This window comes from Motacilla alba, chromosome 18 (assembly GCF_015832195.1).
Source record: "Motacilla alba alba isolate MOTALB_02 chromosome 18, Motacilla_alba_V1.0_pri, whole genome shotgun sequence".
NCBI classification, from domain to species: Eukaryota; Metazoa; Chordata; class Aves; order Passeriformes; family Motacillidae; genus Motacilla; species Motacilla alba.
Window position 1 is genome coordinate 7282747 of NC_052033.1, and position 27834 is coordinate 7310580.

Consider the following 27834-nt stretch of genomic DNA (forward strand, 5'->3'; position numbering starts at 1 on the left):
AATGTTCCACCTCACCTCAATGTGAGGAAAAGCTTCTTTCCATGAAGGGTGGCAGAGCCCTGGAACAGCTGCTCAGGGAGGCTGTGGAGTCTCCCTCTCTGGAGATATTCCAAACCCACCTGGACACGTTCCTGTGCCACCTGCCCCGGGTGACCCTGCCTGGGAGTAGGACTGGGTGATCTCCAGAGGTCCCTTCCCGCCCGAAGGATTCTGTGATGTGGTGAGAGCCCCGTTGGTGCTGGTGACAGCGCTGTCACCCCAGGCTGACACCTGGCAGAGAGGCAGGAGGAGCTCGGTGGGAAACGCTCGCAGAGCCCACGGCCTTTAGAAACGGCTGGGAGCCCCCGCCCGCGGTGCCCCGCAGCCCGGACTCCTCACACCACGGCAGCGCCAGGTCCCGCTGCCCCGGGGGAGTCGCCACGCTCGGATGCCCCGAGCGGGGTCAAACGTTCAGGCTCATTAACATCTCATTAACACATTCCTCCCGGTTACCGGGGAGGCGCTGCGGCCCCCGTGGGGGGGTTTGGGGCGGGTGTCCCGGGGTGCCCCCCCCCCCGGTACCGGCTGCACGCGTGCCGGGGCGGGGCGCACGGGGGCGCGGCCGATACCGGGGAGGGGCGTGACCGGCGCGCCAATGGCGGGGCCGCTCTCGGGCGTGACGTCAGCGGCGGCGGCGGCTGCACGTGGGCGCGGGGCGGGCGGGCGCAGAGCGGCGCAGAACGGGCGGCGGGAGCGGCGGCGGCGGAGGAGCAGCTGCGCGGCGGAGGGGCCTGACCCGCGCCCTGTCCGCGCCCTGTCCCGCGGCCCCAGTGCCCCTCGCCACCGGCGCTCGGCCCGGCCTCTCGCCCGGCTCACCCGCGCCGCGACAGCGGCTACAGCAAGGGGGAAGGAACTGCTCGCCGCGCAGCTGCCCCCTCCCCGCCGCCGCCGGCAGCCCTCACCGACCATGTCGCGGCCGCTCCCGCTGAACCCCCCGTTCCTGCCGCCCACCTACGGCGTGCTGAAGTCCCTGCTGGAAAACCCTCTCAAGCTGCCGCTCGCTCACGAAGACGGTGAGGCTTCCCTGGGACCCCTCGCAGTGCGCCCCGGTCCCGCTGTCACCCCCCCTACCCCTTCCGCCCCGGCTGCTCACCCGGCGATGGAGCCCCGGGACGGCTCTCTCGGGGCGCTCTGCGGGAGTGGTGGCTGCCCCCGGGTCGATCTAACGGGACGCGCTCGGTGCTCCTATCTCCGGTGCCGGTGGATGGACGCCAAGGCCGCTCGGTGCCTCGGGTAAAGGGGGCCGGCATCCCCACCCCAGGCCCCACAACAAACCGCTCCCGGCCCCGCGTCCTCCGGTTCATCGGGAGAAAGTTGCGGCTTTCCCGGGAAGCGAAGGCAGCTCGGGAATACCCGTACCGCGTATGGCGAACGGATCGAGCGCGCATGAAAAGCAGAAACCGAGGGAAGGTCTCGCAGTTCCCGTCTCCTCGTCTTTCCGAGTTCCACTGCCAAGCGACTCGCAGGATTTTACCGGGGCTGTAGTATGAGGTTAAAAATAAAATGCTGCGAAGGCTTTAGCTGACAGGAAGCTTTAGGAGTTCAGATGTTCAGATTCTTGCAGATCTTGCAGAGAAATCAGGCGTTTCTCTTACAAAACGTGCCTTGAAATCACTGGGGGCTGTAGAAATGAGGAAGCCTCAGTTAGACATTTTTTTTTTTTGCTTCTACCTTTGAATATTTTGTTGTCTCTTTTGCACATCAAAACTGTGTTCTGTCAGCCTTTGCCACTGTATGTTAGTAAGTGCAGAATTTGAGGACTATTTTGCTTGTGCCAGTACTAGCAAGATTGGGACCTTAGTTTGCAAGAATGACAGGATCCCAGGGATTTCAGGCTAAGACTGTTCCTTTTCAACAGAATGTATCAATAGCTTCCAGTTTGCTAGAATATTTAAATCTTCACTTTTAAGTCTGTTGAGTATTTTTGATGCTAACATTCAAAGCTGTGCATGGAGTGGAACTGTTAACTAAAAACAATGGGCAATCTCAAAAATGTGGTTGGTTGGTTCCCACAAAGGTGCTCAGTGACATGACCCCTCAATTCTCTTCCAAGTAGAGCAAGTCAAAGGAGTTTTTTTTTTTTGAAGGGAATATTCCTTTCTTACACCTGAGAGTACAGCAGAAATAATGGAAGTAGTCGTAGTAGTTAATATTTTAATTACTGAATTCTTACATGTTTGTTATGTGTTTTTGTTTAAGCATTCGGTAAAGAAAAAGACAAAGAGAAGAAGTTAGATGATGACAGCACTGGTACCACAGTCCCTCAGTCAGCTTTCTTGGGTCCAACATTATGGGACAAGACACTGCCATATGATGGAGACACTTTCCAGTTGGAATACATGGACCTGGAAGAATTCCTCTCAGAAAATGGCATTCCACCCAGCCCAAACCAGCATGAGCCTAGCCCACACCAGTCAGGTCTCCAGCAAGCTACCTCAGCATCACCTTCTGTCATGGACCTCAGCAGCAGGGCTTCTACTTCAGTCCATCCAGGCATGGTGTCGCAGAACTGCATGCAGAGCCCAGTCAGACCAGGTAAGTCAGCCCTCAGAACTTCCCTGTGGAATTTGGCATGAACCCCTCCTCCCCACTGTAAATCACTGCTTCTCCCTGTGCAGCTGACAGGCAGCTTAGAGCCCAGAGGATTCCTGTCACTCACACTCCAGCAAATAAAAATAATAGCTCCAGTTATCACTAAGCTGCTCCACCAGGATTTTGTTTAAATTATTGATGGAAAGGTCTGGGAATTCCATGGAAACTTGGCTACCTTGGTTGATGTCTTAGCTGTTAGCAAGTAAAAAGACCACAGACAGAATGGCATAGGTGCCACAGTGTTAAAAGAGAAGGGAAAAGGACTGTGAAAGAGAATATTCCTTCAGCCAGTATTTGATGTGAGACACAGGAGTGGGCAGTTATTCTGGAGTTAAAGGTTAATGCTTCTTACTTGAAATTTTGGCCATAATCTTGCTCTCTACTGAGCAAAGTAAAATTTGCCACAGGAACTGAGTTTTGGAACAACATTATAATCTTGCTTAAATTGGCATGAACTGAGTGTAACTCTGACCTGAGTTCATAACTTGCATCTGTAGTCACCTTACGCTTAAGAAAACACCATGGAGTCCAAGGCCTGGTTGTAATGCACAATTCCAGCCTGTCTGATGTCAGTGGAAGTCTTTTATTATTTTATTAGCACTTGAGATCATCCCTTTAGAGACACCAGTTCGAATCCAGAGTAACTCTTCTGGCTTGACACCAGCATGGCTGAGATCATGGGCAGTGGAAGAGTGTCAGCATTGAAGTTTGGGAAACATGGAGCTTTGCCTTTTTCCTTAAAAAAAAAATTACAGAGAGTGACTTATTTATTGTCCTCTTCTGCTCACATGAGGTGTGCTGGAGCAAAGTGTGCTCTTGGCAGCAGGAAACCACTCCTCTCCCTTCTGCTTGATCGTTTGCCATGCTCAGTGTGCGAAGTCATTGTCAGAATCATCTGATAAGGAGGCAAAATAAATAAATAGAGAGGCAAAAGTTGTGGAGCAGGATGAAATAGAAGTGTCTTACAAGTCTGCAACGTTCCTGTCTCATTAAAATGAAATAAATTATCCCTCAAAGCTCCCCAAACCTGTAAACATATTCCTTGGCCCCCCCATCAGAACTGTGTATTTAGTAATGGATTTAATTTACTTACTTTTACTTTGTATGGATTTGACTTTGCTTTGTGTTTCAGTTTCAAGGCTTTTCATGGTTAACTAATAACTTATAGGGGTGTCCAAAGTTAAAATATATTTGGAGTAGGCAAGAGCAGAACATGAAACCCGTTGCTTTTTCTGAGCCAGCTTTAAAAATAGTCCATATGAGCTGCATCATTTTCTGTCACTTATGCACACACAAAATTAAAAGCAGATAATCTCTCCCCATTCTCTCTTTTTTTTTTCAGAGGAGCCTAGTAGTGAGCCAGGCTTTTAATGATCACCTGTCAGAATTCATTTGTAATCAGCTATCTGTGTGACTTTTCAACTCATTGATTTTTTTCAGTTCATCCTGAGCCCTTTGCAGCTCAGGGTTACAAACTTATCTCACAGTGCACTTTTTTTACTGTTCTAAAGGGCATTATGTCTCTTGGGGTAGGGTAAAACATCTAAATTTGCAGGTATTTTCCCCAACACCATCTTGCCTTAACAAGAATAGATTTTTTCGTTAAATGTTGCAGTTTATTTTTTTCTTTTTTAAGGGAGCTCATTTCACTTCTTAAATAATATTTCCTTGTCCCCCATTACAGATAGGAAGTGTGGCTTAATTAACAGTAGTCTGGTTTATCACAGGTTGTTGAAATTTTTATGTGCTGTCATGTGAAAATCTTTCTTTGACAATCAGTACTGAAGAGAAGACCATCTCACAGTTTAGCATTTGAGCAAGTTTGAGAATATAGGAGCATATATTTTTTTTAAATTTAGTAAAAGTAAAAATGAGCATTTAAGAGTTATCATAAAAGGGCCAAGGCAAATGTGCTGCTTTGAAATAGGGAGGTAAATGTTAAAATCATTGTAATGGAGCCTGTTGCTTAATTTATCTTAAAACATCTAAAATAGAACTTTTTTTTTCACATAAAGAAAGGTTTTTACTTGTTATGAGCTATCATTCCAGTATTAGTGTTGTGATTTGTGTTACTGTAATAAAGCAAAGAACAAGTTGTAGGAAGTATACAATTTCAATACAAATTAATTCCATGTGATCCCAGTACTTCCAGGAAAACTGAATGTTTTAGGTGATAGTAATTCCAAAAATATTTCACTGGTGTGTTTTCTGAATTTTGCCTTGCAATGGGCGCCTGTTTGCATGTGTGGGGCTAGAGGAAGGATCCAGTCCTGTGCTGCTCCTGTCCCTCTTTCAATGGCTCTGGATTTTGGCACTGGGGGTCACGTGCAGGTGGTCACAGCTGCCAGCCTGGCTGTGCCCTGTCGGGAGGGGGGACATTCCCCCTGCACCTGGAGCCCCGTCTGGGACTCGGGGACGTGCCCGGGCAGGGATGGTCCATGGGAGAGCAGCATGAGGAGATTTAATTTTGTGCATGTGTTCCAGCACAAGCCTCATCTGTCTGTAGCAGTGAGTGGTGTTGCCCAAACGTGCTTTGTGCTGTGTCTGGAAGAGATCAGGAGATCTGTGCTGGCATTCCCTGAGTGTCATCAGGCTCAGCAAAGCTGTACTGACCCTGACTGTGGACGTGACATTAGCAGAATCCACACTGATTTTCTTTCTCCCTGCTAAAAAATGTAATGGCAACAAAAAGGATTCTATATTTTCAGCTCAGATTGTCTGGTCAGTCGAAAGATGCAGTTTCTCATGTGCAGTTTATCATCTGCAAAGAGCAAAGCGACCACCTACTTCCCATACATTTCTGGTCAGGGAATGTAGTTACAGAAATTTCTGGCTTTGTTTTGATGAGAGACACAGGGTAATGACTTGCAAGAGTGAAACCATGTATATATATTTCACAGTGCTGATTTTGTTAATAAAAAATAGTATTTTGATTTTTTTTTTAGCATTGCAGACCAACATTCATTGTCATGTGTAGATGCATTTAAAACTTCTGGTTTGTGTTGGTATTGGATGCCAGTAGGTTGGTTGAAATCTGTGGTCTCCTCAGAAAAAGGTTTTCAAATTTTTATGAAGCTTTCCAAGTAACCCATTACTGCAAACACAGTTTTGTGGTTCTTCATGTTGCGCACCTCATGTAGTCTTTCAGTGGAACCTCAGTCTCTGTTTAGATGCAGAGTCCTTAAGGAAATTTGGAGTAATTTTTAGCTGTTTGTATGTAAAGGGAGGGTGTATATTTTGCAGGTAACTAGTTGGTTGTTGCTTTTCACCTGGCTCTTTCCCCCTGTAGCCCTGATGGAAGTGGTTGGGGGAGGTACTGTAAAGGGTTTGAAAGGTGTGAATTAGAGAAGCATCAGCTAGATCTGGCAGAGAATCCTAACTAGAAGGTTTTTGGGATTTTGTGGTTTAGATCTGAATTTTCTGTTTGCCACCAAAAAGCCTTGGATGTGGGGCTGTGTCATAGGGATGCTGCTGGCACAGTGCTAACCAGGTGTTGTTTCTGCCTTGTTCCAAAGGAGAACAGGGCTGTTGGGGGCTCTGAGAGAGCTCCCTCTTTGTGTTCTCTGATGATGGTTTTCTGTCTGTGTTGCCTGCATGGCTGGGTGCCTTAGACTACTTGCCAAAGATTATTTAAGCAAAGAAAAAAAAAAGGAAAAACAAGCTTTGTCATCCACTGCAGAAATATACTTATGTGCACTATCTGTAAGTCTTCACTTAAAAAAAGTAAAATTAGAGGCACATTAATCAAAAAGCTGAGAATTGTTTCCATGTGAAGTGCACTTACACCTCCCACCCCCCAAAGATTTTTATGAAATGATGTGGTTTATTTGCTCAGTCCAGATATTCTGTCTAGAGCACAGTATCCATTACCTCTGGCTTCTTGCGCTGCCACTGATCTGCAATGACTGACAGCAGGCACCACTGGGTGGGTTTCAGTGTTTTTTGGAGTTCGTGTTTGTGCTAGGCCAGCTGGGAGAGGCTTGTTCTTGCTCCATGCAGCTCACTGCGGGGTGAGGTGGTGCCGGGGCAGCCCCAAAGGGTGTGTTTGCAGCACTCCCTGTATTCCTTCCCCTGCGCTTCTTAACGTGATCTCCTCCTCCAGCACAGCTTGGCAGCGCGAAGGGCAGCATTCCCAGCTGCCAGCCTGTGCGTGGAATCCTCTCCTAAGCTTTAATCATTGTTTACAAGCCGTTCCCGGGTGTCGCAGGAACCCCTTCTCTCCCAGAGGACAAGGGCTCTCCGCGGGAATTTCCTGACCTTTGGCCTCCCACGTGAGGATGGGAATGAGCAGCTCCGCCATGGGCAGGCTGGTACCGGGAGCTGCTCTTCACATTGAGCCTCACGTGAGGCTCGGGCTGCCCGCGGGACCATGTGCTCCAGGCACGTGTCCCTGCCCTGTGCAGCCCAGCTCCGCTCCTGCCACCGCCGGCGCGGGCCCAGACTGCACCGAGATGGAAAAGCTGCGCCCTGCACCGCTGCTGCCACTGCCAAGGAAGTGCAATCCGCGGGCAAGCCTCGCAAACTGCTCTCTGGATCAAAGGAAGATGCAAAATATATTCAGGCAAATATTAAAAATAGCCTGTCACATGATAACAGGGGGGGGAAAAGTGCTGAACGCACAGGCTTGTTAACGCTGGAAGCAAGAACACTGTGTCTCCTTCAAGAGAGCTAATTTTAATATTCACAGTTAAATGTTGATTATTGGTTAAATAATTGCTTGACTGCGTGAAAGAACTTGAAGTTAGTTGGGAGTTTAAACAGTAAACAGCATGAAATAATCTTGGGTGTTGGACTGTACAGGGGGAGGTCCTTGTGCAAGGAAGGGCTATCCAGAGTTAGGAAGAGAGCACAGGGTAGACCTAGGATTGGGGAATTTTTTTGTCCCCTTAAAGATATTTCAAGGATGTCTTGAGTGTCAAGCTTGTTACAATTACTTAGAAAAGTACAATGTATTTTTCAGAGCTTTGCTTCCCATCTCAAAGTATGTTGCAGAGTGATTGGTTCTCAGTGAAGTGATTTGATTTTTGTAAGGAGTGAGTACACCCTGAAGTCTTTTATAAAACAATATATTATAGTCAAGAGAGAAGACCTCGTCAGGAGATGCATACAAAGACACCACTATTATCTAAATAGATGAAGCTACTAGGAAACACATTAAATTGTTCAATCTCTACATGTGTTTATGACAGCATATTGGCAATTGTGGAAGCTGCAGTGGCCAGATTCTGCCAATTAATCTCAGCAATAAGTACTTTGCTCCTCATGTGGTCTCCCTGATTTCTCTATTGCTCAGCAGGTAGGCAGCTTGTTGACTGCTCTCCTTCACCTCCCAGGTGGAGCAGCAAAATATCACCATTCACTCTCTTGTCATTCATCTTTCTGGAATTTTTTAAGGGGGGTAACAGCTCTCAGTGGCCAGTGGAGTTTTCACAGGATGAAAGGACTTAGTCACCATCAGTAAAAAGGACTTCAGTGCATTATGAAATCATTTGGTTGCCTGGCAGTACGCTATGGAGCTGTTTAGTATTTATATCACACAAAACTTGAGCGTAGGTTTCTTTTTTTTCCTTTTGTTTAGTCTTCCTTTCATAACAAATAAAATATATTTTCAATATTTTGTCTGAATTTCACAGAAGACTGGTGATCAGAAAAAAATATTTCAGCTATGTTATTTTCAAGAAAAAATGTGGGTTGATCTTAAGTAGATCATGAAAACTCTGTAAAAAACCATTTACCTAAACCTCAAATCTATTCCACTTAATGGACTAAGTTATACATAATCACCTGGTATAGAAAATGAGTGTAAAATGCACAACTGTGTCAAAATGAATGTATGGCAAATGGGTTTTTTTGTAGCTTGTATAATCTTTTTTTTTTTAAATGAACAAATGGTTACAAAGAAGCTCTATGTTTATCACAAATCTGAATTTGGTCCTGAGAGCTTGAGAGCTGCAGTGTGGAGAGCTAACACAGGTGTGTAAGGCAGTATGTGTTGCAACATTTCTTTTTTTTTCTTTTATTCTGGTGCTCTTCACAGCACTTCAACTTTGCATGACTGAGTTGCTATCCGTAAAGTTTTAAACAAATGCAAAATATTGTTCAGCCTCTCACATTTCTGACACGCTTGAAACTGTGGTACAGTTCTGCTTCCCCGTCCCATTCTCTCAACTAAGTTTTGCCGGGCTAAATTTGGGCCAGATTTTTGTTGTGCACCCTCCAATACCATTGCTTAGCTCCTCTGATGTGGCAAGCTCTTGCTTCAGGGTTCTCTGCTCAACTGGGAGAGAAACAGCTCTAGCTCTTTATCCCACTGGCATTATTGTCTTGTTCATATTACTTGCAATTTAATGAAAACAGGCACTGAGCATCTTGGAGCTGTTTGTTTTGGTGTATGGCTGTTGTAGGAGGAAATAAAAAATCCAATTGCATTAGGGTTCTAGAAAACTCAGCTGCTTGTTAACTGGAACACAAATGTAGATTACTACTCAAAACAGGAACCCACAGATGGGTTCATTAGTATGTGTTTCCTACAAGCAGAAGTTACAGTGAACTGGTGCAATAACTCACCTGTAAGCAAATGTCATCCTTAAATATGTAGTTGTAAAGCAGAGAGGCAAAAATACAGAGTTTGGCAAAGATTTGTTGAAGATGGAGAAAGAATGGTTTAAAAAAAAACCCATTCTTTTCCAGTTAGCCTTAGGGAGCTCAGCTTGCTGTAAATTCTTTGTTCTGGAACATGGCTATGGACAATAGGTCAAAGATTAAGTAATTCATTACAGAACTGGTTGGTTCTCCTGAATTTAATAAACAAATGAATGAACAGGGTTCTCTGTCCACAGCAAGATCAATTAATTTGTGTGGCAGTGTTTGGATCTTAAGTTTTAAATAAACACTTGCAAGGCCTTCCTGCTTACTTAATGTCTATGTGGCTACTGGTGTCTTTGAGCTGAGCTGGTCATGCAGCACTCATGGCAGAGGTGAAAGCACTCCCAACAGAAATTAAATGTGGAGAGGAAGGAAACTGTAAATTGCATGTGGAAGAAATGGAGAAACAGTCATGTGAAACTTCAAAACACAGAATACTGCAGAAATGTGTTTAATGCAGCAATCAATATCTTTAGGACAGCAAGATTATTGAAATAATAGCACCAAACCTTCTTGTAGAAGACCACATTGTGCAAGGCTCAAGGCTGAAGGACAGATGACTTAAAACAATTCAGTCATTTTTACCAAGTCACCATTGCACCATTTGGAAACTTGTCTTATCCCACCAATAAATCTGTTTAAAAAAAAAAACAGCTGTGTTCTTGCCTTAGTAGTGCTTATTAAGTAGGAACTAAGCACTCAAACCCAAATCTTCTTCCTCATCACAACAGAGAGGGCTAAACTGAATTTGAAGGGCCCTGCAGCAATCAGCCCTCAACTGCTGCCTCTCTTTGTGCTGCATAGTGGAAATATGGATGTTGGTGACGTCTGCAGTCCCTGCAGCTGCGGCCCTTTGGTGGGGCACTGGCCCTTCTAAGCACATAACTCCTGCAGCATTTGCTTGCTGTGAGAGATGAGCATTGGGGTATTTTTTTTTCTTACCATTTTCCTATGAAAACAAACCAAAACTGCTCATGCTAGGAGTGTATGGCCTCTTGTCTGTTCCTGCTTGCTGGTTTTTGATTATATTATCAGATTTTAACCAAATGTATCAAGAAAGTTGTGATTTTGAAGAATTGATTACAGTCCTAAAATTTCATGGAAATAAATGAGTGGCTGTATGATGGGATATAGGATGGGAATGTGTTGCTGAGCAGGAAGAGTAATGCAAATGTGAATTTTCTACATCAGAAAAGGTTAAATAAGACCTTTAAAATGCCTGATCTGTGTGAAACACTTCTAGAAAAGCTGACACTCTTGTAGACACCATGAGATGTCAATTCACTTTGAGAAAAGAATCTGCAAGAAACCAAATTTAATTGGTTTAGTGCGTGTTGGAGAGAGGGGAGTCAAACTTTTTCTGCCGTACTTCTTCCTTGGAACTCCTCAGCTTCTCAGGTTCTGTGATTAGATGAGAATCTGGGGTTTCATTTATAAAGAGAATTTAGAAAACCAGCTGTAAGGTTTTTGAGCAAGATCTTGAAAGTTCTGATCCCACTCAGTGAAATGGTCTTGATCCTCTCCAAAGCCAAGCACAGTTATTTTACTGAAAAAATTTCTCAACTTTATGCATCCTTGCTGTATCCTTTTCCTCTTGTGTAGCAGAGTCACCCCAGCTCTGCTGCCTCGTTTGAAACTACCTTTCAGTGATCTAAGTTCAGATTTGATGGCTCTTATCACAGTTACTGCAGTGTCACACGCGGGTGGGCATCCAAGTGACCTTGTGCGTGCATCCCGCCGCTCATCCTGCACTGCACATGAAGCTGTGGTACAGGGAGCTGGCTCTAATCTGGGAAATTTTCCATCCTGCCACCAGGGTCTGGGCTGCAGCAAGGTCAGGAGTCAAGAGAGGAACAGAGGAGAGTGAGAGTGGGCTAAAATTGTTGAGGGATCAAAGAGGAAAAGTAGGTCGTGGCAGAGTATGTGCACTGGGAGGAGGGCTGCGGGAGCACAAGTGAGGAGGAAGATTCGTTTTGCTATTGGCTTTTCAAAGTTGTGCAATTTAAGAATTGGATTAACCTGATATGACTTTGTTTTTCTGCCAGATTAGATATGTTGAGTTTCTTGGCATTGTGAATTGTACAGTACATTTTGTGCTGTAAAATATGGGTGTGTCGGGATAGAGCTGTAGTGACACAAGCTGCTCTCGGTGTAATGCAGCACTGCTGGGTGGAATTCCCTCTTCTCTCTCCCCCAATACATTCTTGGTAGGACATTTACAAACCTGAGAGAACCTCTCTGTGTCCCTACATTCTGTTTCCAGCACAGCATGAAGCCACTTTAGTACCATTTCTGATAAGGTAACACTGACCTGAGTTCTAAGAATCTGTTTGGTCTGGCTGTGGCATATGCAATATTAAATGTCTCTAAAAAAGAAAACACTGTTTAAAAATACACTTAAGAGTTTCTTCCTGCTTCCTCAGGATTAAGTTGGAGAAAGTTTATTGGGAAATGCTGCAATTTTTTTTGTCTGCCCTTTTTCTCGAAGAGTGAAAAAGCCGATACAGATGTGAAATAACTGCAAATGCTGAGCTCACTGTTGTTTGAAGTATACCACAGCAGCATATCAATGTCAAAGTAAAATTTTCACAGTAGTATATGTTTGCTCAATGGTTTTGGTTTTTTGTTTTTGTTTAGTTTTTGGTGCTGCATTCATCCTGAGATAATTTGATTTGGTGTATCCTTACTATACACTGGGCTTGCCCTGTGAGACAGGCCAATTCTCTCTGCTTATTGCTGGGCGAGGGTGGAGTACTAAAGAAGGGTGGACAGAATCACAACCTTGTCCAGCTGGGTGATCACTACTCTGATTAATAGAGAATGTGAAGACTATGGGAAGTGAAACTACACATACCTTGGGGCACTGCTGTTTAATTCCTACTCTGGTTTTCCAGACTTTTCCAGGAACTTGAGCCACCCAAGCAGGTCAGTCATGAGGGACTGACCATGGCATGGCCTTTGCCACCAGTAGGGGCCTGCCCTCTGTATCAAGAGCTGTACACTGAAAACTGAGGAGTTATGTCTCTGCCTGTAGTGAAGATTGATTCTCTTGGAAGAGAAGAGCGTAAATAACAGATCAGGTTAATAAATCACATATCTAGATTGTATTGTGCTCCTCAGCCATGTGTTGTTAATGTGTGTTACTCTACTAACTCACAAAGGCAAAAAGCCACAGGGCTTGCTCACCAGGTGAAGGTGTTTCTGGAGTGGTAAAACATTCTTTGAATTGTTTCTGGAGTGATAGAGGATTTTTTGAGAGCAACACCAATTGAGTAAAAGGGAGAAGGAAGCTGACCTTGTGAATACCTGCATCACTCAACTCTATACTTACATGAGAGAATTAGGGAAGAGTGCAGCATATTTAAATTTATCTGCCTTCTGAGGAGGTTGAACCACAAGCTTTCAGTAACACAGTAACTTCAGTGGGACAGCTTTGGTTTGGGTATCTGCTTGAAACACCTTGACTGTGGATGCCTTGGCACTTAAAAAATCAGGGCATAGATTGTCCAGGCTGCAAGGCCTGATGTTGATCCATCCATAATCACGTGGCTGCTCTCAGAAAGGCTGATTTTTCAGTTGGACCATGCTCATCACCAGGTTTAAGAAGCACTTTTCCAGAGTCTCTTATCTGCTCAATTTTCTCAGTGCGATACGGTTGATGTCATTGTTGAAAATTGTGGTAGTCTCTGTCTGGAAGCAGTTCTGAACACGTGAAAAGGAGTCATTAGCCAAGAAGAAGGAAAGAGCTGGAAGTGTAATTGTCAACTCGTGTGTGTCTCTGATTTCACCAGGTGCTGCACGTGTCTGGTTTATCAATTTATTTCTGTTAGAAAGTAAACAAATCTCACTTTTCTTACGTACTCAGGTGGCTGCTTCAGCCAAGTTGCTCTTATCTGCAGCAGGGATGTACTTCTGAGGTTTTGTGTGTGAGGGCTTTTCTTTCTGCTTCCACACGTAATCTGCTCTCAGGGATCATGTGCAGCTCTGACACTGGCCAGGGATGCTGTTTGTCTGTCCCTAAATCATTTATTTAAAAACATTCTTATCACTACTATCAAAATATAATACCTGATCATGGGGGCAGCTGTTACCCCATATGTTTTTCTGGTTAAATCCTTTGGCCAGGTTCTGTCTCACTTCATGGCTGTTTCTCTATGTTCAGGAGCGGCTGATCAAGGGGTGTCTGCACAGACTGAACCCTGGGGGATGTGCACCATCCATCGTGGGCCACATCCTGGCAGGCCTGAGCACCTCTGAGTCTCCTCAGTGTGGACTTCAAAACCACCCAGCATTTTGCATTTTTGAAACACTGATGCTTAGTTCTCAATCCTGTCCCAACAACGAATTTCCAGTGCCTTTTCCAAACTGGGTTCTGTCAGGGTCTGCATCCTTGCAGGAGCTGGTGGTGTGTAACTCCAGTGGAGATCCAGCTGAACTGGGTACTCAGCCCTGGGAGCCCAGTTAACACCTCATTAAAATCCACCACTGACAACCCAAACCTTTAAGCAAACTCCTCAAGTAATTTTTTCTGCTGCCCTTCAGTTTCCAGCCCGTGGCTGGTTGTTTTCCACTTTCTCACGTTTCCCAAAGCTGCTGGTGTGTACAGTCTGAAGATCACATTTAACCAACACAAGGAAATCAGCTTGGCCCGACGGGCTTCTCCATCACGTGGCTGCAAATGTGTTCACTCTGTTCTGCCAGATTATAGCTGGCTGAGCAAAATACAGTGAAGCTCTGGGCTGCTGGCCAAGCTTTTATTTCAGTTTGGAGCTTACAGCCACATATTTGCTCTTTGGCAGGACATCCACTGGGGTATATTTGGATAGTAATCTAGCATTGTTTTGCTGCTTTTTTCTTCTTTCTTTTCTTTTTTTTTTTTTTTAATGCACACAGATAGTATAATCCCAACACTTTATCCAGTCTGTATGAGATTTGTCAGTGTGCACTGTTATGTCTGTGCACTTAGAACTTGTAGCTGTGACCTTTGATAAATATAAGTCAAAGCAATTAACTTTCTTTTATTGAAAAATGCTGGATGTCCTACTCTTTTCCCCCTCTGTGCTGATAACAGAGCTGTGTTGTTACTCTTTCCAAGATCAAAAGCTTCACTAGGGTTTGATTGAAGTCCAATTATGGAAGGAAGTAACTGTGCTGGAGCCTGAAAATAGCAGTAATTGTTAAAATAATAAAGTGTGTCCTTGTGTGTCTTTATAATATTCAAAACTTCTTTTGGGGTGGAAGGGGGTGGCTTTCCTCTAGCTTAAAATGAAAATACTCGCAAATGTCCTGGGAAAATAGGAGTGTGCTGTTAGAAGAATTTCTTTCCTCTGGATTTCTTCCTTCAGTTCTCCCCCCCAAGATGCCTTCCTCAGAAGCTGTTTGCATGGAGCCTGACTCATGTAGGAAAATAAAGCTGGATTTGATTTTTAACTGTATGGGAAGCTTTGAGGTTGGGGGGGGGGGAAATAAAGGCTTTATGATGCAAGCTCCTTTATTTCTCTGTGAAACAAAAATGGGCTTTTCAAAATACAGTGTGTTTTGGAAAGTTGGCTGTGGGTTTGAAACCCCAGCATCTCCAAGGGCACCCTTGTATGAAAAAGCAGTACAAAAAGTCTTGGGGAAGGGGTAAAAACAAGAAGGCAAGGGGCAGTGTTTGAGGGGCAGTTCCTGTCATCTTCCAAAGGGACACCGCTCCTCCAGTGTTTATGGAGGGGTTTGGTTGGTTTGGTTTAGATGGATGCTATTGAGCCTTGAAATGTGGAGTTTTGGTTACTTTATCAAAAACTTTGAGCTGTGTCTGAACAGACCAACACTGGCAAAGCTGAAATACTTTTCCCCAAATCTGTATGTTGTTGTTTAGGATATAAATATATTTTTGCTTCCTCTTAGTCTCTCCTGCATCCTCAGAGAGGACGGAACCTGGGAGAAGGCCCAGTGGTGAGGCTCTCATCTGGAGTCAACTGGCAGAGCTTCAGCAAGGGAGAGCTTTGGGTCTTGATCTTAAAACCCAGCATGTCTAAATGCCTATTTGCCAGTTGTAGTGTTGAGTTAATTTAAACTCTGATGTGAATAAATAGAAGTGAAGATGATAATATGAACAGTGATTGCCATAGGGGCTGCTTTGGTGATTGTACAGCTGGAACTGGTTTGAAATTACAGCAAGATTTTACCAGGGTTTGGTTCTGTTTGTTTTTGGCTTTTCTAACGCACGTGCTTGCACACACATCTGATACAGGTAGGACAAGATAATCCTTATGTGAAAATCAATCCTTGCACGCTTTTATTTCAGCCAGCTGGACTCAAAATCACTAAGTACTTGAATAAAATCTTTGCATCATAGATAAATGGTATCAAGTAATAAGCCCAGAGGAATCTTTGCATCATAGATAAATGGTATCAAGTAATAAGCCCAGAGGATTGTACAGAGCAGGACTAGAATTTTCTTGGCCCCTTAAAATCTTAGGACAGAATCTGTTAATTTATTCATTTGAATTTTACTGTTGCACTCTCTCCACTGCAGTAAAAATTATTTAGTCCTTCTTTTTTCTTTTAAACTCATCTATTTATTCTGACTATAAGACAGCTTTATGTATATAACATCTGTAAAATACTCTGCCTTTTCAGCTCCCTGCTCTTACTGGGTTTGGATGGATCTTTGGAATACCAACTGCTTCATTATCTTTTGGAAATTTTTATTTATCAAAAGCCTTAGCAAGGGGTGCTCTGTTGGTGTTTATCCAGTTGGCAGATTGAGCCACTCTCAGAAACAGCCCTGGCTGATCTCGAGGAGCTGCTGAAACTCATCAAGCAGGTTCCTGCTCACCAATTATCCAGTTAAGCAGAAAGAGGAAAGGTGTTTCTCTTGCTTGTTTATTTTTTCTTCGCTAAGTTTAATCCATTCTTCCCCAAGCCTAAGTAATTGTGGGTGTGTAACGTGGCAATAGCAGCAGTGAGAGTCCAGGGGGAGAAGGGCAGAGGGGATCTCTTACACACTAAAAACACACCAGGATTGCATCCGTCAGCTGGGACAGACAGGCAGCTTCCAGCATAAATCTACAGCATTCTGATTCTTAGCTGAGTCCTACCCAGTGTACCTCAACCAGCATTTTGTCCACATTTTAACATACTCTTAGGAAAATAAAAGAAATTCCCCTCCCCAACCAAACCCCTCCTTACTTCAAAGCCAATAATGAATGTTACATTGCTGCCAGAGCAAATTTGTTGATTCCCAAACACTCCTACTGTGTCTTGGTTGGAAGGCTTAAATTGCTTGCATAATAAGTGCTGGGGATAATATAAAAAAGCTCTTTCTAGTAGAGTTCTGGTTTTCAGTACATATTATAAGAATAAATAAATGCTCAGATGAAAGCAGACAGCTGGGTTGTCCACATCTGACTGTCTTCTATATTGATTTTTTAGACAGACCATGTGCATAGCTGCTTGCTGGCTATCAATACCAGATGTGTCTACTTGGAATTCAGAGGGATTGTCAAGTGACAGTGCAGTTGTGAAACAAATAATTTTGCTCTTGATTACTGAAAATAGTAAATGAGTGGCTAGGATGAAGTGAAGAGATATTCTCAATTCCAGTAGAGAACAAGGGGATGAAATAGCTTTCTTGACTGCCATTAACAAAGAGTGACTTGGTGAATATTTTTCTATTTTCCTTCCTATGTCCTGCCCAAGGAATTGGTTCCATGAGCAGGACAATCTCTGTGAGTCCTCTCTTGTGTAACAAGGCTCCTGCAGCCAGGGAGGGAAGAGCTTCTTTCATTGACATTGTTTTCACAAAGCTTGTCGGTAGCACGTGTGGATGCCTTGCTGCCAAATTTGCTGGAAATTGGCCAATAATTTCCCAAGCTTTTGGGAGGGGGCTGGACAGACATGCACAGCAGGACTGCAGAAAACTCATTTCTCTGAAATCAGCTCAAGAACAATTGTCAAGTACCGAGGGCGCTGAAATGAAGTTTGCAAAGCAATTGAAGGAACTGAAGGCTGTTTGATATCTTAATTCTGTACGTGGCCATTAACCAGGTGCACTAGATACAGTCCTTGCCAGGTCCAGTCCACAGGTTGGATCCACACTGGCAGATTTCTATCTACCCGGGATCTGTCTGGAGCACTGAAGTGTAAGTTGGTGACTGTGCTGATTGTTTTGGAAGTGGCTGGAAGTGCTCAGGAAGAAGCAGATCTAAATACTCATTAGCTTAGGCTGTGGCAGAGCTTGATCTGGATGTCTGAGCTGTGCTGGCTGAGGGGTCTATGAAATAACTTTGACTATAGCTAGGGCTTTGCTTTTGTTTCCTGAGTAGCCCAAGGGTGCAACTGAATATTTGCTACTGTTCCACATTGCTTTTTTATATTTTAAAAAGGAAGATCTGTGATTGCACACATTGGAATGCATGTTAATAAAAAAAGTGGAAAAGACCCTTTCTGTCATCAGGATTTTATTGAATTTTGCTTGTGCATTGAACCTCAAAAACGTTTTCCAGGCAGCAAAATGGAGGCCAAAGAGGTAGAGCCAAATTCTGGGGTTACTGAGCAAGGCAGCTGCAAGGCTGGGTGACCACCTCATCCCAGCAGCTTGGACAAACCCTCTGAACCAGGTAAAGGTGGGTTGGGACTTATGCTTCAGGAGGTGCTTCTTCAAGGCTGCAGGTCAAGCAGGTGAGGGCTGGGGTTGTGTTGTGGGTGGGTAGGAGCATCTGAGCGGGGTGTGAATTCTGTGGAATGCAAGTGCATAAATAGCCTGGGCATGAGGAAGCAAAATGTTTTCACCTGTGAATAGATGAGTTAGTTCTGCTGAGGTGCACAGGAGTACAGGGTTAGCTTCTGTAGAGAGAACACATTAAAGGTGGCATGAAACATCTTCATTGTGAGACCAGCGCTTCATATATTTCTGAAAATCTGGAGCACCATAAATCTGCCAGTGCTATTTTCTTTATTCCTTCTGCATTTGTAAAAGGAGAACAAATAAAAATGAATTAATGTAGCATAAGCTTTGCTACATTAAAAAAAAAACAAAAAACCACATTTATATGACACAGCTCTATTTTGTATAATTTTTTCATATCCAAAATACAGAGGGCTTTGGAATAGATGAAGAAAAGCTGCATATCTGAGTTTAAGATAAAATAAGATGATCCTTGTGACAGAGACAGCAGAAATGATGTGATACGACAGTTGCTGTAGCAACACCACCTACTTCATGAAAATCAGAGTTAACAGGAGTGTAAAAGGTAAAGCCCACATAATTTTCCAAGCCTATGAATTGCTGCTGCCCTCAGCCTGCAGTGCTTCCCAGCTGTCCAGTGCTTCTCCTTCCACGTGCACACAGAATAACCACCTTCTTCAACATGGCCAACTCCTGCAGATCCCATCCTGTGTTGAGCAGAGGCACACTGTGGGAATTCTTCAGGTGACCTGGAAATACGAAGGAAAGACAGTGAAGGATTTTGTCCTGTCCTGTCCTCCCCCCAAATTCTCCCAAAAGCCCTAGATAACAGAATACTGTAAGGCCTGGGCTGTCTCTACAAAGAATGGGATGACCACCAGGGTAAAAAGGAAACCAGGCCGTCACTTTGCTTCTGTGTGACTCAGCTTGTAAAGCACTGGTGTGTTTAATGTGAATTGTTAAGTGTTTTAGACATAGAATATCTCAGGGATAAGGGCACTTCCCCCCTCCCAAATAAGCTAAAAATAATGGTTCTTCATACCTCTGTGTTTATAAAATGCCAACTCCCATGTTTAAAAGCTCCTATATGCAGAGAGTTGATCAGTGATTTGCCAGTGCATGCTGGCCTCAAGGTTATGTTAAAATATATTATTTTTATTTTATATTGAAATTTAAAAAATAAATTGACTTAACACATTTATGGATATTTTTGTCATTAATTGGCAGTGGAGAGCCATGCTGTGTGTGATAGCAAGAGTAAAATCTGTATTACTTGTGGATTGGGGGAAGAGTGTATGGATCCCTTTGCTGACATGCCTCTTGAAGGCATCACAGTAAATGCACTGCACAATAAATGAAGGGAGCTTTGATTTTTGTCTTGGGGCATTTAAATTTATTTTTTGACATTTATCACAATCTTCACAGGTTCAGCATGCTTGTTGTATTGAGAGCATGCATAGTAGTGTGTTCAGAGGCTTAGTTCAGGGCTGTGGGCAGTTTGCAGAGGAGATCACAAGAAGGAATGTAAGTATTAGAATTCCAGGATTTCTTCAAGAGATATTCCACCACCAACATTTTTCACTGCCTCTGTTTGTAAAGGATTAACCAGAAGGTTTGGGTGCATGTTGCTTTGACAGATCCATGTGAGTGCTGTTATGAAGCACAGAAGTCTCTGCAGGCATTAGTTTGGGTTTGGAGGCTCCTCAGCAAAGCAGTTTGTTGCCATTTTCTGCTGCTCAGTGACTCCCTCACGTTGAATGAAGTGAATTTATCAGTGCCCAGTGTTCAGTGCTGTAATATCTTTTAATTAGGCTTGCTTTTTGGAGTTACCTGATTTTCCTGTGCCTGACATGCCACCAAAACCTGTTTTATGCAGCAGCTGTAAAGAAGTAGTTGCAGACACAAGGGTAGTGTCAATATTCAACAGCCTGTTTTCCTGGAATTTCCCGTAAGTGGTTACGTGTTCCCTTCCTTCCTCTGGCCCCCTTTTTCATGCTACCCATCTGTATCTGTATAAATGGAGATAAATGTATCAATAGAGAAAAATCTACAACCACACACACTTTATGTGTGCTCCTTGGCAATAAAGCTAGTATATAAAAGCAAGTTAGACCTCTGCAGTTATTGGGCTGTAACAAGCCAAGTATATTTGTTGGGGTTTTGCTGTTTGTTTGGAATTTTTTTTCCCCCAAAAACATATTAGGGGATCCTAATTTAAGGCAGAGAGAAAATAAAATGTACTCAGCCTTCCTTAGAATATGGGAGCAGTGTGTTCCCATTCTGGCAGCTCTAATTCTTAAAACGTGATTATTTTATACAAATTACCCTCAATAAATTGTCACATAAAAAGTGTGCTTTGTTTTAGTGAAATGTAAAATGTAAAAAAAGTAGAAAGCATCTGCAACAGATAGTTCAGATTTGTGTGCACAAGCAGATCAAAAGAGAGGAGATTTTCAAGTTCTGTAACTCTGCCCAGTGACCTCTTTTCCTTCAGGGATGTATTCCAGTGCTGCTGATAGCATCTGTTGTCTGTCTCTTGGGCTCCCCATTAGCTGCTGATTGGGAGGCAGAGGAAATGTACCTGTTTCACGTGGCTTTTCCATGCCAGCTGAAATCTCCCTTGGCTGTGTTTTGATAACACACCCAGGCAAGCAGGGCTTGGGTACCAGAACTGGGTAATAGATCCATGAGTCATGGGTGGCATATGCTGTCAGAGCTACAGCAGGGCTCTTTGCGAGACCTGTTTACTGAGAGCGTGCTGTCCTAGATAGACAAATAAACAGAACAATAGGAGAGGGACTGACTTGGTCTGGAGCGTTGAAAAGCACATTGGCAGTGGCACAGACACATCCTGGGGACAAGTGTTGTCTTTGTTTTGAGCAGAATTCCTCATGAGGGCAACATTTATGGATGGTGAGGTTGTGGCAAGGAGAGGGTCTCCCAGGGAACAAGGGACAAGGCGAGAGGAAACAGCCTCAAGCTGCACCAGGGGAGGTTCTTGCTGGATGCCAGAAGAATTTCTTCACTTAGCATTGGAAGGGTTTAGCATTGGAAGGGACTGCCTAGGGAGGTTTGGAGTCCCAGACCCTGGAGGTGTCCAGGGAAGGCCTGGACGAGGCACTCAACACTCTGCACTGCTGACAAGGTGGGGATTGGGCTCAGGTTTGACTCGATGATCATGGAGACCTTTTCCAACCTCTGTGATTCTGTGACTCTGTGCTATATGAGACTGTTACCTAAACCAGGGGCTCTGTCTAAGATCTACTGGTTTATTAAAGTTGGGTACATAATTGCCCAAGGAAAGGAAAATTGATGGTTTTGTCTGTTTCAGAGCAGGCTGACAATTCTGATGCTTCTCTGGAATCTTCCCTTTAAGAAAATAATTACTCTACTTTTTGAGGAATCTTGCTATATGTGATTTGCCAGGTAACAAAAATAAGCCAAAGGATGTCAAGAAGCTCCAAGGTACCAGAGAACATAAGCATCTTGAACTGAGATATGCTTCTAAGCCATGTGTAAATTAAAATTAAATACCGGTGTGAACATTCTTCCCTGCAGTTTTTTTTTTCAGGCCCTGTCCCCACTGAATTACATCTTGTCTGATCTTTGTAAGGAAGGCAGCATCCTACAGAAAAATCAGAAAGGCATTTAGGAATGCTGTGGATCTCATGCTTTTCAAGAATTTTAAAATCCTGTTCAGTGTCCTGGGAGCAGAATCAAACCCTCTGTTCCTCCATGTAGCTACTCTGCAAGGGAATTGTTGAGAGCAAGAGCAACTTCTGTTAGGCATATTGCAGGGATATTTGGAAGAGAATAAAAACTGGATTTGCTGGTTGTTTTCAGAGATGAAGCCTCTTTGAGCTCATAAGTGCTGCCTTCACGCTGGCTAAATCCGAGGAAGGGCTTTCAGAGGATGGGTCTTACATAGAGATAGATGAGTCTGAAGTCCAGGAGGTGTAGTGGAAGATTTTACCGGCTGGTGCCTCCTATTGGTTTGTTAATTGTGTTGAAAGGCAGAACGTTGCTGGGCCAGCAGGCAAAGGGTATTCCATGCACTCCATGGTAACCACAGAGAGTGCAAGTGAGTCCCTCGAAGATCTGCAAGCGCACAGCTGAAGGCCACGTGTGCAGCCTTGGATAGCAAACCCTGTCCCCTGGAAATGCAGGCTTTAATTACATTATATCCTCTTCTTTCCCCTTTTCCCATTTTGCCTGCAGAGCTCAGACCAGCTCTGGGCTGAATCTGGGCCATTTCAGGAAGGAAGTGGTTGTCTGTAGGATCTTGGATCTTGACCTCATTTACTGCAGATGTGAGAGGATGCAGGGAACAGCAGGAGGAGAAGGGAAAATCTGGCAGGAGACACCGAAGGATTTTGTCTGGAGAGACTGGACTTTGCTTAAAGTTTCAGCAGAATTATGAGCAATTAATTTGATTTTGTGGATGTGTCACACCATGTGTTTGCTTCCCTTTCTGTGAGGAGCCCAGTGTGACACCTTGGGTGGCTCTTGCCTGTGCCCCACAGCTGCAGAAACCCATGAGAGTCCTATTTGAAATGCAGCCAATGCCTACAACATTTGCTAACCTGAGAGAATTATGATTTGATTGAAAATATCTGTACTTCTTCGTCTGCAAAGAGAAGTGTTGCCCCTTCTTTCATGGGAGTCTTGGGAAGAAGCTGTTTCTGAAGCACACAGATGCAGTAGTTGTCAGTGGTGGAGGGAACTCCTGAAATTGTTTCTCTACAGGAGGATGGAATAATTTATGGCAAATATTATATGGATTTATTTGGGTAAATCAAAATGGGTGAAACAAGCATCTCCTTAAGGAGGAGAGAATCCAGGTAAAGATAGTATGTGAAACTTGGAAGATTGTTGCAACCATGACTGTACTTTTTACCCAGCTCTTGCACTTAATTTAAAAAACAAATTGAAAAGACAACCTAGACTTTCTCATGTCCCACTCTTACAACAGGCACATTGGAAATGAGTATAAATGGATCTGACAGCACCCCACAGTGTCCTGCTTGTGGGACTGAGTAGAGGATGACAACTGACCTTCGCTGTAAGGAGCTGAAGGAGGACAGGGAGGTTTGCCAGTGTTTCGTTTGTTGAAGAGAATCTGTGGCACTTGGGGATCTGGGCCTGTGTTTGTACCATCAGCACAGGCTTGTCCTGCCCTGTTCCCTTCAACAGTGCTCTTCTATTGAGTGCATTCATCGCAGCCTTTGCTGGAACAGCCTTCCCCTTCCAGGCTCTCTCCCTCTCATCTTTGGCTGCCAGTCTGCCATCCTCACCTTCCTCATCTCCTTACCACCTTCTCAGCTTTGAGTCCTAATCATTCTATGAAATCCTCCCCTTCTCCTCCAGCCTGAGCATGCCCACAGTTGGAACATGCTGCCCAGGGAAGTGGTTGCATCACAGCTCTGGAGGTTTTTAAAAAATATGTAGATGTGGCACTGAAGACATAGTTTTCGTGGTGGAGTTGGCAGTGCTGGGTTTATGCTTGGACTCGATGATCTTGGAGGGCTTTTCCAATCTAAACTGTACTGTGGTTCTCTGAAGTAACACTGACCCAGGAGCTGCCCTCTCTTCCAGTGCACAGGCCACTAGCACACTGCAGTGAGAAGTCTGCCAGAAATTTTTAACAGGTTCAAAACAAAGTATTTTTTGTGGAACCTTTTTTGGGAAACTGTAGAACCATTTTGGCAGAAGCAGTTGGCGCGCAAGAAATCCAGACAGAATGGTTGAAATCTGGCGAAGGCTGAAGGAACTGAAGACAGCATCCTCTAATGGGAAGTGTTAGACAGTCTTAATAAGACTACCAGTCCTGCCTGGAATAATACTGTAGAGGCCTGGAGCAGGAGGCACACAATGCTGAGAGAGGAGATGACAAATCTTTCGTAATTAAATGTACAAGGTTTGTAAACAATGCTGATATCTTCAAAAACAAAAAGTACGCATTTAAAAAACCCTTTAGTGTACCAGTCCTATAGTGTGTGTGTTAAAAGGAGTGAACTATGTTGTGGTTGCACTGGGTTGAGATCCTTCTTTCTGCAGGAAGTGTTTGCAGTTGCCCCATGTTCAGCAGAATCGAGTCTGTGCAAGATAAGGAATAGGGGAATGTCCATGCCAGCTTGGAGCCCTGGTCAAAATACACAGATCTCCTGTCGCTTGGGAAGAAAATAAAGTTCCTATAATTGCTTACATGAACACACCCAGAGGTGAAGTGTCTTCTTCACCCCAAGGCAGAGAGTGATTGGGTTTGTCCTTCCAGTTGAGAACAGGAGGATTCCAGTGTGTGGCTTTAGTCCTATCCACCTAAATGATTTGGTTTCTGGAAAACAAATCCAATCCTAAGAGCAGGGACATAGAGTAAGATAGGATAGATAAAAGGTTGCTTATGATATTGTAGGTGAGGAATGATTGCATGACGTGATGCTGTCCTTAGATAAATCTTAACCTCCAGAATACCCCTTTTACTTTGCTTCCTGTGGGGATTTTTGCCTGTGTTGATCCCTGCACTCTTGCCGTAGGTTCTGCAGTGAGAGAACTTCTCCTGGAGGCTGAAGGAGTTAATGCAGAGCTGGATGACAGATTAGTCCAGGACAGGCTGTGATTTGGAGTAAGGGAACTATCCCAAATAGCTGGCCAGCTGCCAAGGGGATAGATGGCTTGGAAAACATACAGGGAGGGCTCTGGAGCAGCTCTGGGTGAGGATTATCTGTCAGTTTAACCACTGTGCTGCAGAGTCTGACTGACACACACAAAGTGCCTTTCGTTTATATAAAGAAAAATGATTAGCAAACACATGTTTTATCTCTGGGCTGCTAATAAATTGAGTAGGAAACTCCTCTTTTATTTCGCTCCAATGTGTGTAAAAAATAGGGAAAAATATTTTGATTAGAACATTTTCACTCCCTTTTCTTCCTCTCGGTGTTGTTCTCCAGCCAGCTGTTGAGCTGATGAGGAGTGTAGAAGGGCTGTGAGAAGGGAGATTTTCTGAAAATCAGACACATTTCTATGGGAGTTGAATGATTCAGAATTGTGTTCCACGTAATTTACCAGGGATCTCTTGCAGTACAGATAAGAAGTCTGCCAAGCAGTAGTATAGCTGAAGAGGTTATTTCCGTCTTCACTCTCCTGGGCACAGCTGGTAGGTGGGATGTTTCAAAAAGGGGAAATTAAGAGTCAGGATGTGGTGATTGAACTCCCCATGATACCAGATCAGCATTTGGGGTTTTGTAGGTTTTGTAGGTATACAAAAATGCTGCTATACTTTTTAATGGTGAATTTTAATTATTGCAAGGAATTTAAAGCTTCTATTTTTTTTTTTTTATCAGCAGTTTGGTCACCTAGATGACCCAAGTGAATGGCCTTAGTCCACTTCTCTCTGAAAAAGGAACCATACTGAAAATATTGCCATTACATTGGACTTCTCACTGGCAGTCTCTGCTGGGAGAAGGAGGACGACGACTGAAAGGATTAGAACAGCAAACTTTCTTCCAAGTCCTTTTTTATGGAAAATTTTCCACTATGCTAATATCTGCCAGAGCAACACCAAAAGCGTTAGCAAAGGCAAGATGTTAGGGCAGCAGAATTGCTGGGGTTGTCAAAGCCTGCTGGTCCCTTTGCCAGGAGATACCTGGAGCTGTGTCTGTCCTGGCATACTCCTTCTTGCTTGAGTGGTCTTCTATAAGTGGGAAAGGCTCCAGACAAAAGGCCAGTGTTGACACAGTTGTGGTCTCTCCAGGCCATGGTTGAGACACATCACTAGGGTGGTATGAGGGGAAGTTTCCATTAACAGTTGTTCCCGGCTTGCTTCCACCACCACCACCACCACCACCACCGTGGAGCTCTGCAGCTGGATTTCCAAAAGAGCTTAATGCTCAAGAGTTCTCATTTCAGCAACTTAAATAGAGGGGCTAAGTTCTTTCCAAAACACTTGGCAGTCATCAGCCCCCATTGAGAACAAAGCTTAAGCACATTAAACAGTTCAGCCACTTCACTGTTGTGAAAATTTGGCCGCTGTTGTGAGCACAGAGTGTTTAAATAATGCAGAGCCTGGCAAAGGCATCTAGCTCCTGGTGCTGGGCACTGAGGGGCCTTACCTTCCAGAGTGGGTTTCCTCCTTGGCCAATTCCTTGTGCATCGGAGCCTCTGAGCAGTCCTTTTGTGGCTGTTGTGACAGCTGGGAAACTTGCTGATGCAAGGATTAGTCGGCTGCTGGGCACATGACATTCAGATTGCTGTGCTTATTTGACCTACCTCTGATTGCGAGGAATTCAGTGCATAAAAATAACACCCCAAACAAATTTGGCAGGAGGATACAGAGCGAAAGTGCTGAGCACACCCGGGGAGAGGAGCCCGGGGAGCGATGTAAGGCGAGGCCATGCTCTGTGCTCCCGCAGTGACAGCAGAGCCAAGGCCAGCACAGCCCACGCTGTCCTCTTGGATTACGACAAGTTCCAGCACCACAGAGATGTCATGGCCACTGGCCAGCAAAATAACGAAGACAGGTTCCTGGCTTGCACTATTGGCAAAACTCGATAGAATAAATAAAAAGGTCCTGAGTGCCAGGAGTTGCCCAACGTAAAATGCTGGACAGAGCATTTCTGGTTTTTCTGCCTGGGGTTTGTTCTTGACAGAATTGCTGATCATTTGCAGGAGCATGACAGAACAGACTGGCAGAGGTGTGTAGGCCATGTGGGTGTAGGATATCTCACAGGGCAGCACTCTTGGGACTCCTCATGACGGTATTTAGACACATGGTTTGTTCAGGCTTTAGTGAATAGCATTCCCTTTGAACGAGCTTCTCACTGGCACTGGAACATCTTGTGTTTGCTGAAGGGCCAGGTCTGTAGTTGTGAGACCTTCCCAAAGCAGGGGAGAGGAAACGTGTGCGTGGAGGGAGCAATGCAGGACCTTGACTGCCATGTCTTCTCCCAGACTGCTGTGGAGGTGCATCACTCTTTGTTTTGCTAAGATGCAATGCCTCGATTTCCCGTGTCTGAAAGGAGCATTTTTGCCCTGTTTTTTAGGGTGATACTGTAAAATTTCTTGAGGCCAGTGACTGAGTAATTGTGTAATATGGCACATTATAGATGAATGATAATATGCAAACTGATCCTGTATATCAAGAACTTCAGCAATATTTAAATACAGGATCTCACGTGGGGCAATTAGAAAGCTGGGCCAGATTTCACAATCCATTTTACTTTTAAAAACACCCTGCAGGCTCACCAGAAATATTATAAAAGTACTCAGAGCTCGTGTCTTGCTTCATTTTTATCAGTATTACAGAATGCACACTATTTGTAGGTGCATACATCTATGTATTTGTCTGCAGTAAGGAATACCTGGCTGCTGCAGAACAGGCACTCAACCAAGGAGCTTTTCCTGTGTTTCGTCCTTCAAACGAGGCCGTGGCAGCCCATCCATCCATCAGCGATGGATCGGCCCCCACGGCCTGGTGCGCTTGACAGGACGTGACACCGGGCGGGGAGGTGACTCAAGCCCGCGCACCGCCGTCTCCAGGAGGGATGAAGCTTGTGAGAAGCCGCTCCGCGGCCACAGCCGTGCGGGCCGAGCCTCCCCGCGGCTGTCCCGGTTATCCCGGGACGCTGCGCCGCGAACGCGCCCCCGGGACCCGCAGCAGGCGCGGCGCCGCGGGCGGGCGGGCAGGGCAAATGCCGCTGCCGCCGCCGCTTCCCGGCTGTGTTAACGGCGTAACAGCTGGAAACGCCACGTTCCTAGCCCCGAGAGCGGGGAGAAGCCGCTGGCACCGCCAGTTCCCGGCTGCATTAACGAGGGACAGCGGGCAGCGCCACGTTTCCAGCAGCGCGCGTCCCGAGCCAGGGCGGCAGCGCTCCGCAGTGGCACAATGC

The 27834-nt window shown here is 44.8% G+C and overlaps 1 protein-coding gene across 1 annotated transcript in view; it reads left to right on the forward strand.

The window, feature by feature from the left end:
- The first annotated feature begins 680 nt into the window (after nt 1–680).
- The window catches only part of HLF (HLF transcription factor, PAR bZIP family member), a 35774-nt gene continuing 8620 nt past the window's right edge, over nt 681–27834 (forward strand). Inside the window, exons 1-2 of the mRNA XM_038157495.1 lie at nt 681–1052; nt 2239–2574. Coding sequence (XP_038013423.1) covers nt 947–1052; nt 2239–2574 — 442 coding nt within the window. The 5' untranslated portion in view covers nt 681–946. The remainder of the gene's footprint in view (nt 1053–2238; nt 2575–27834) is intronic.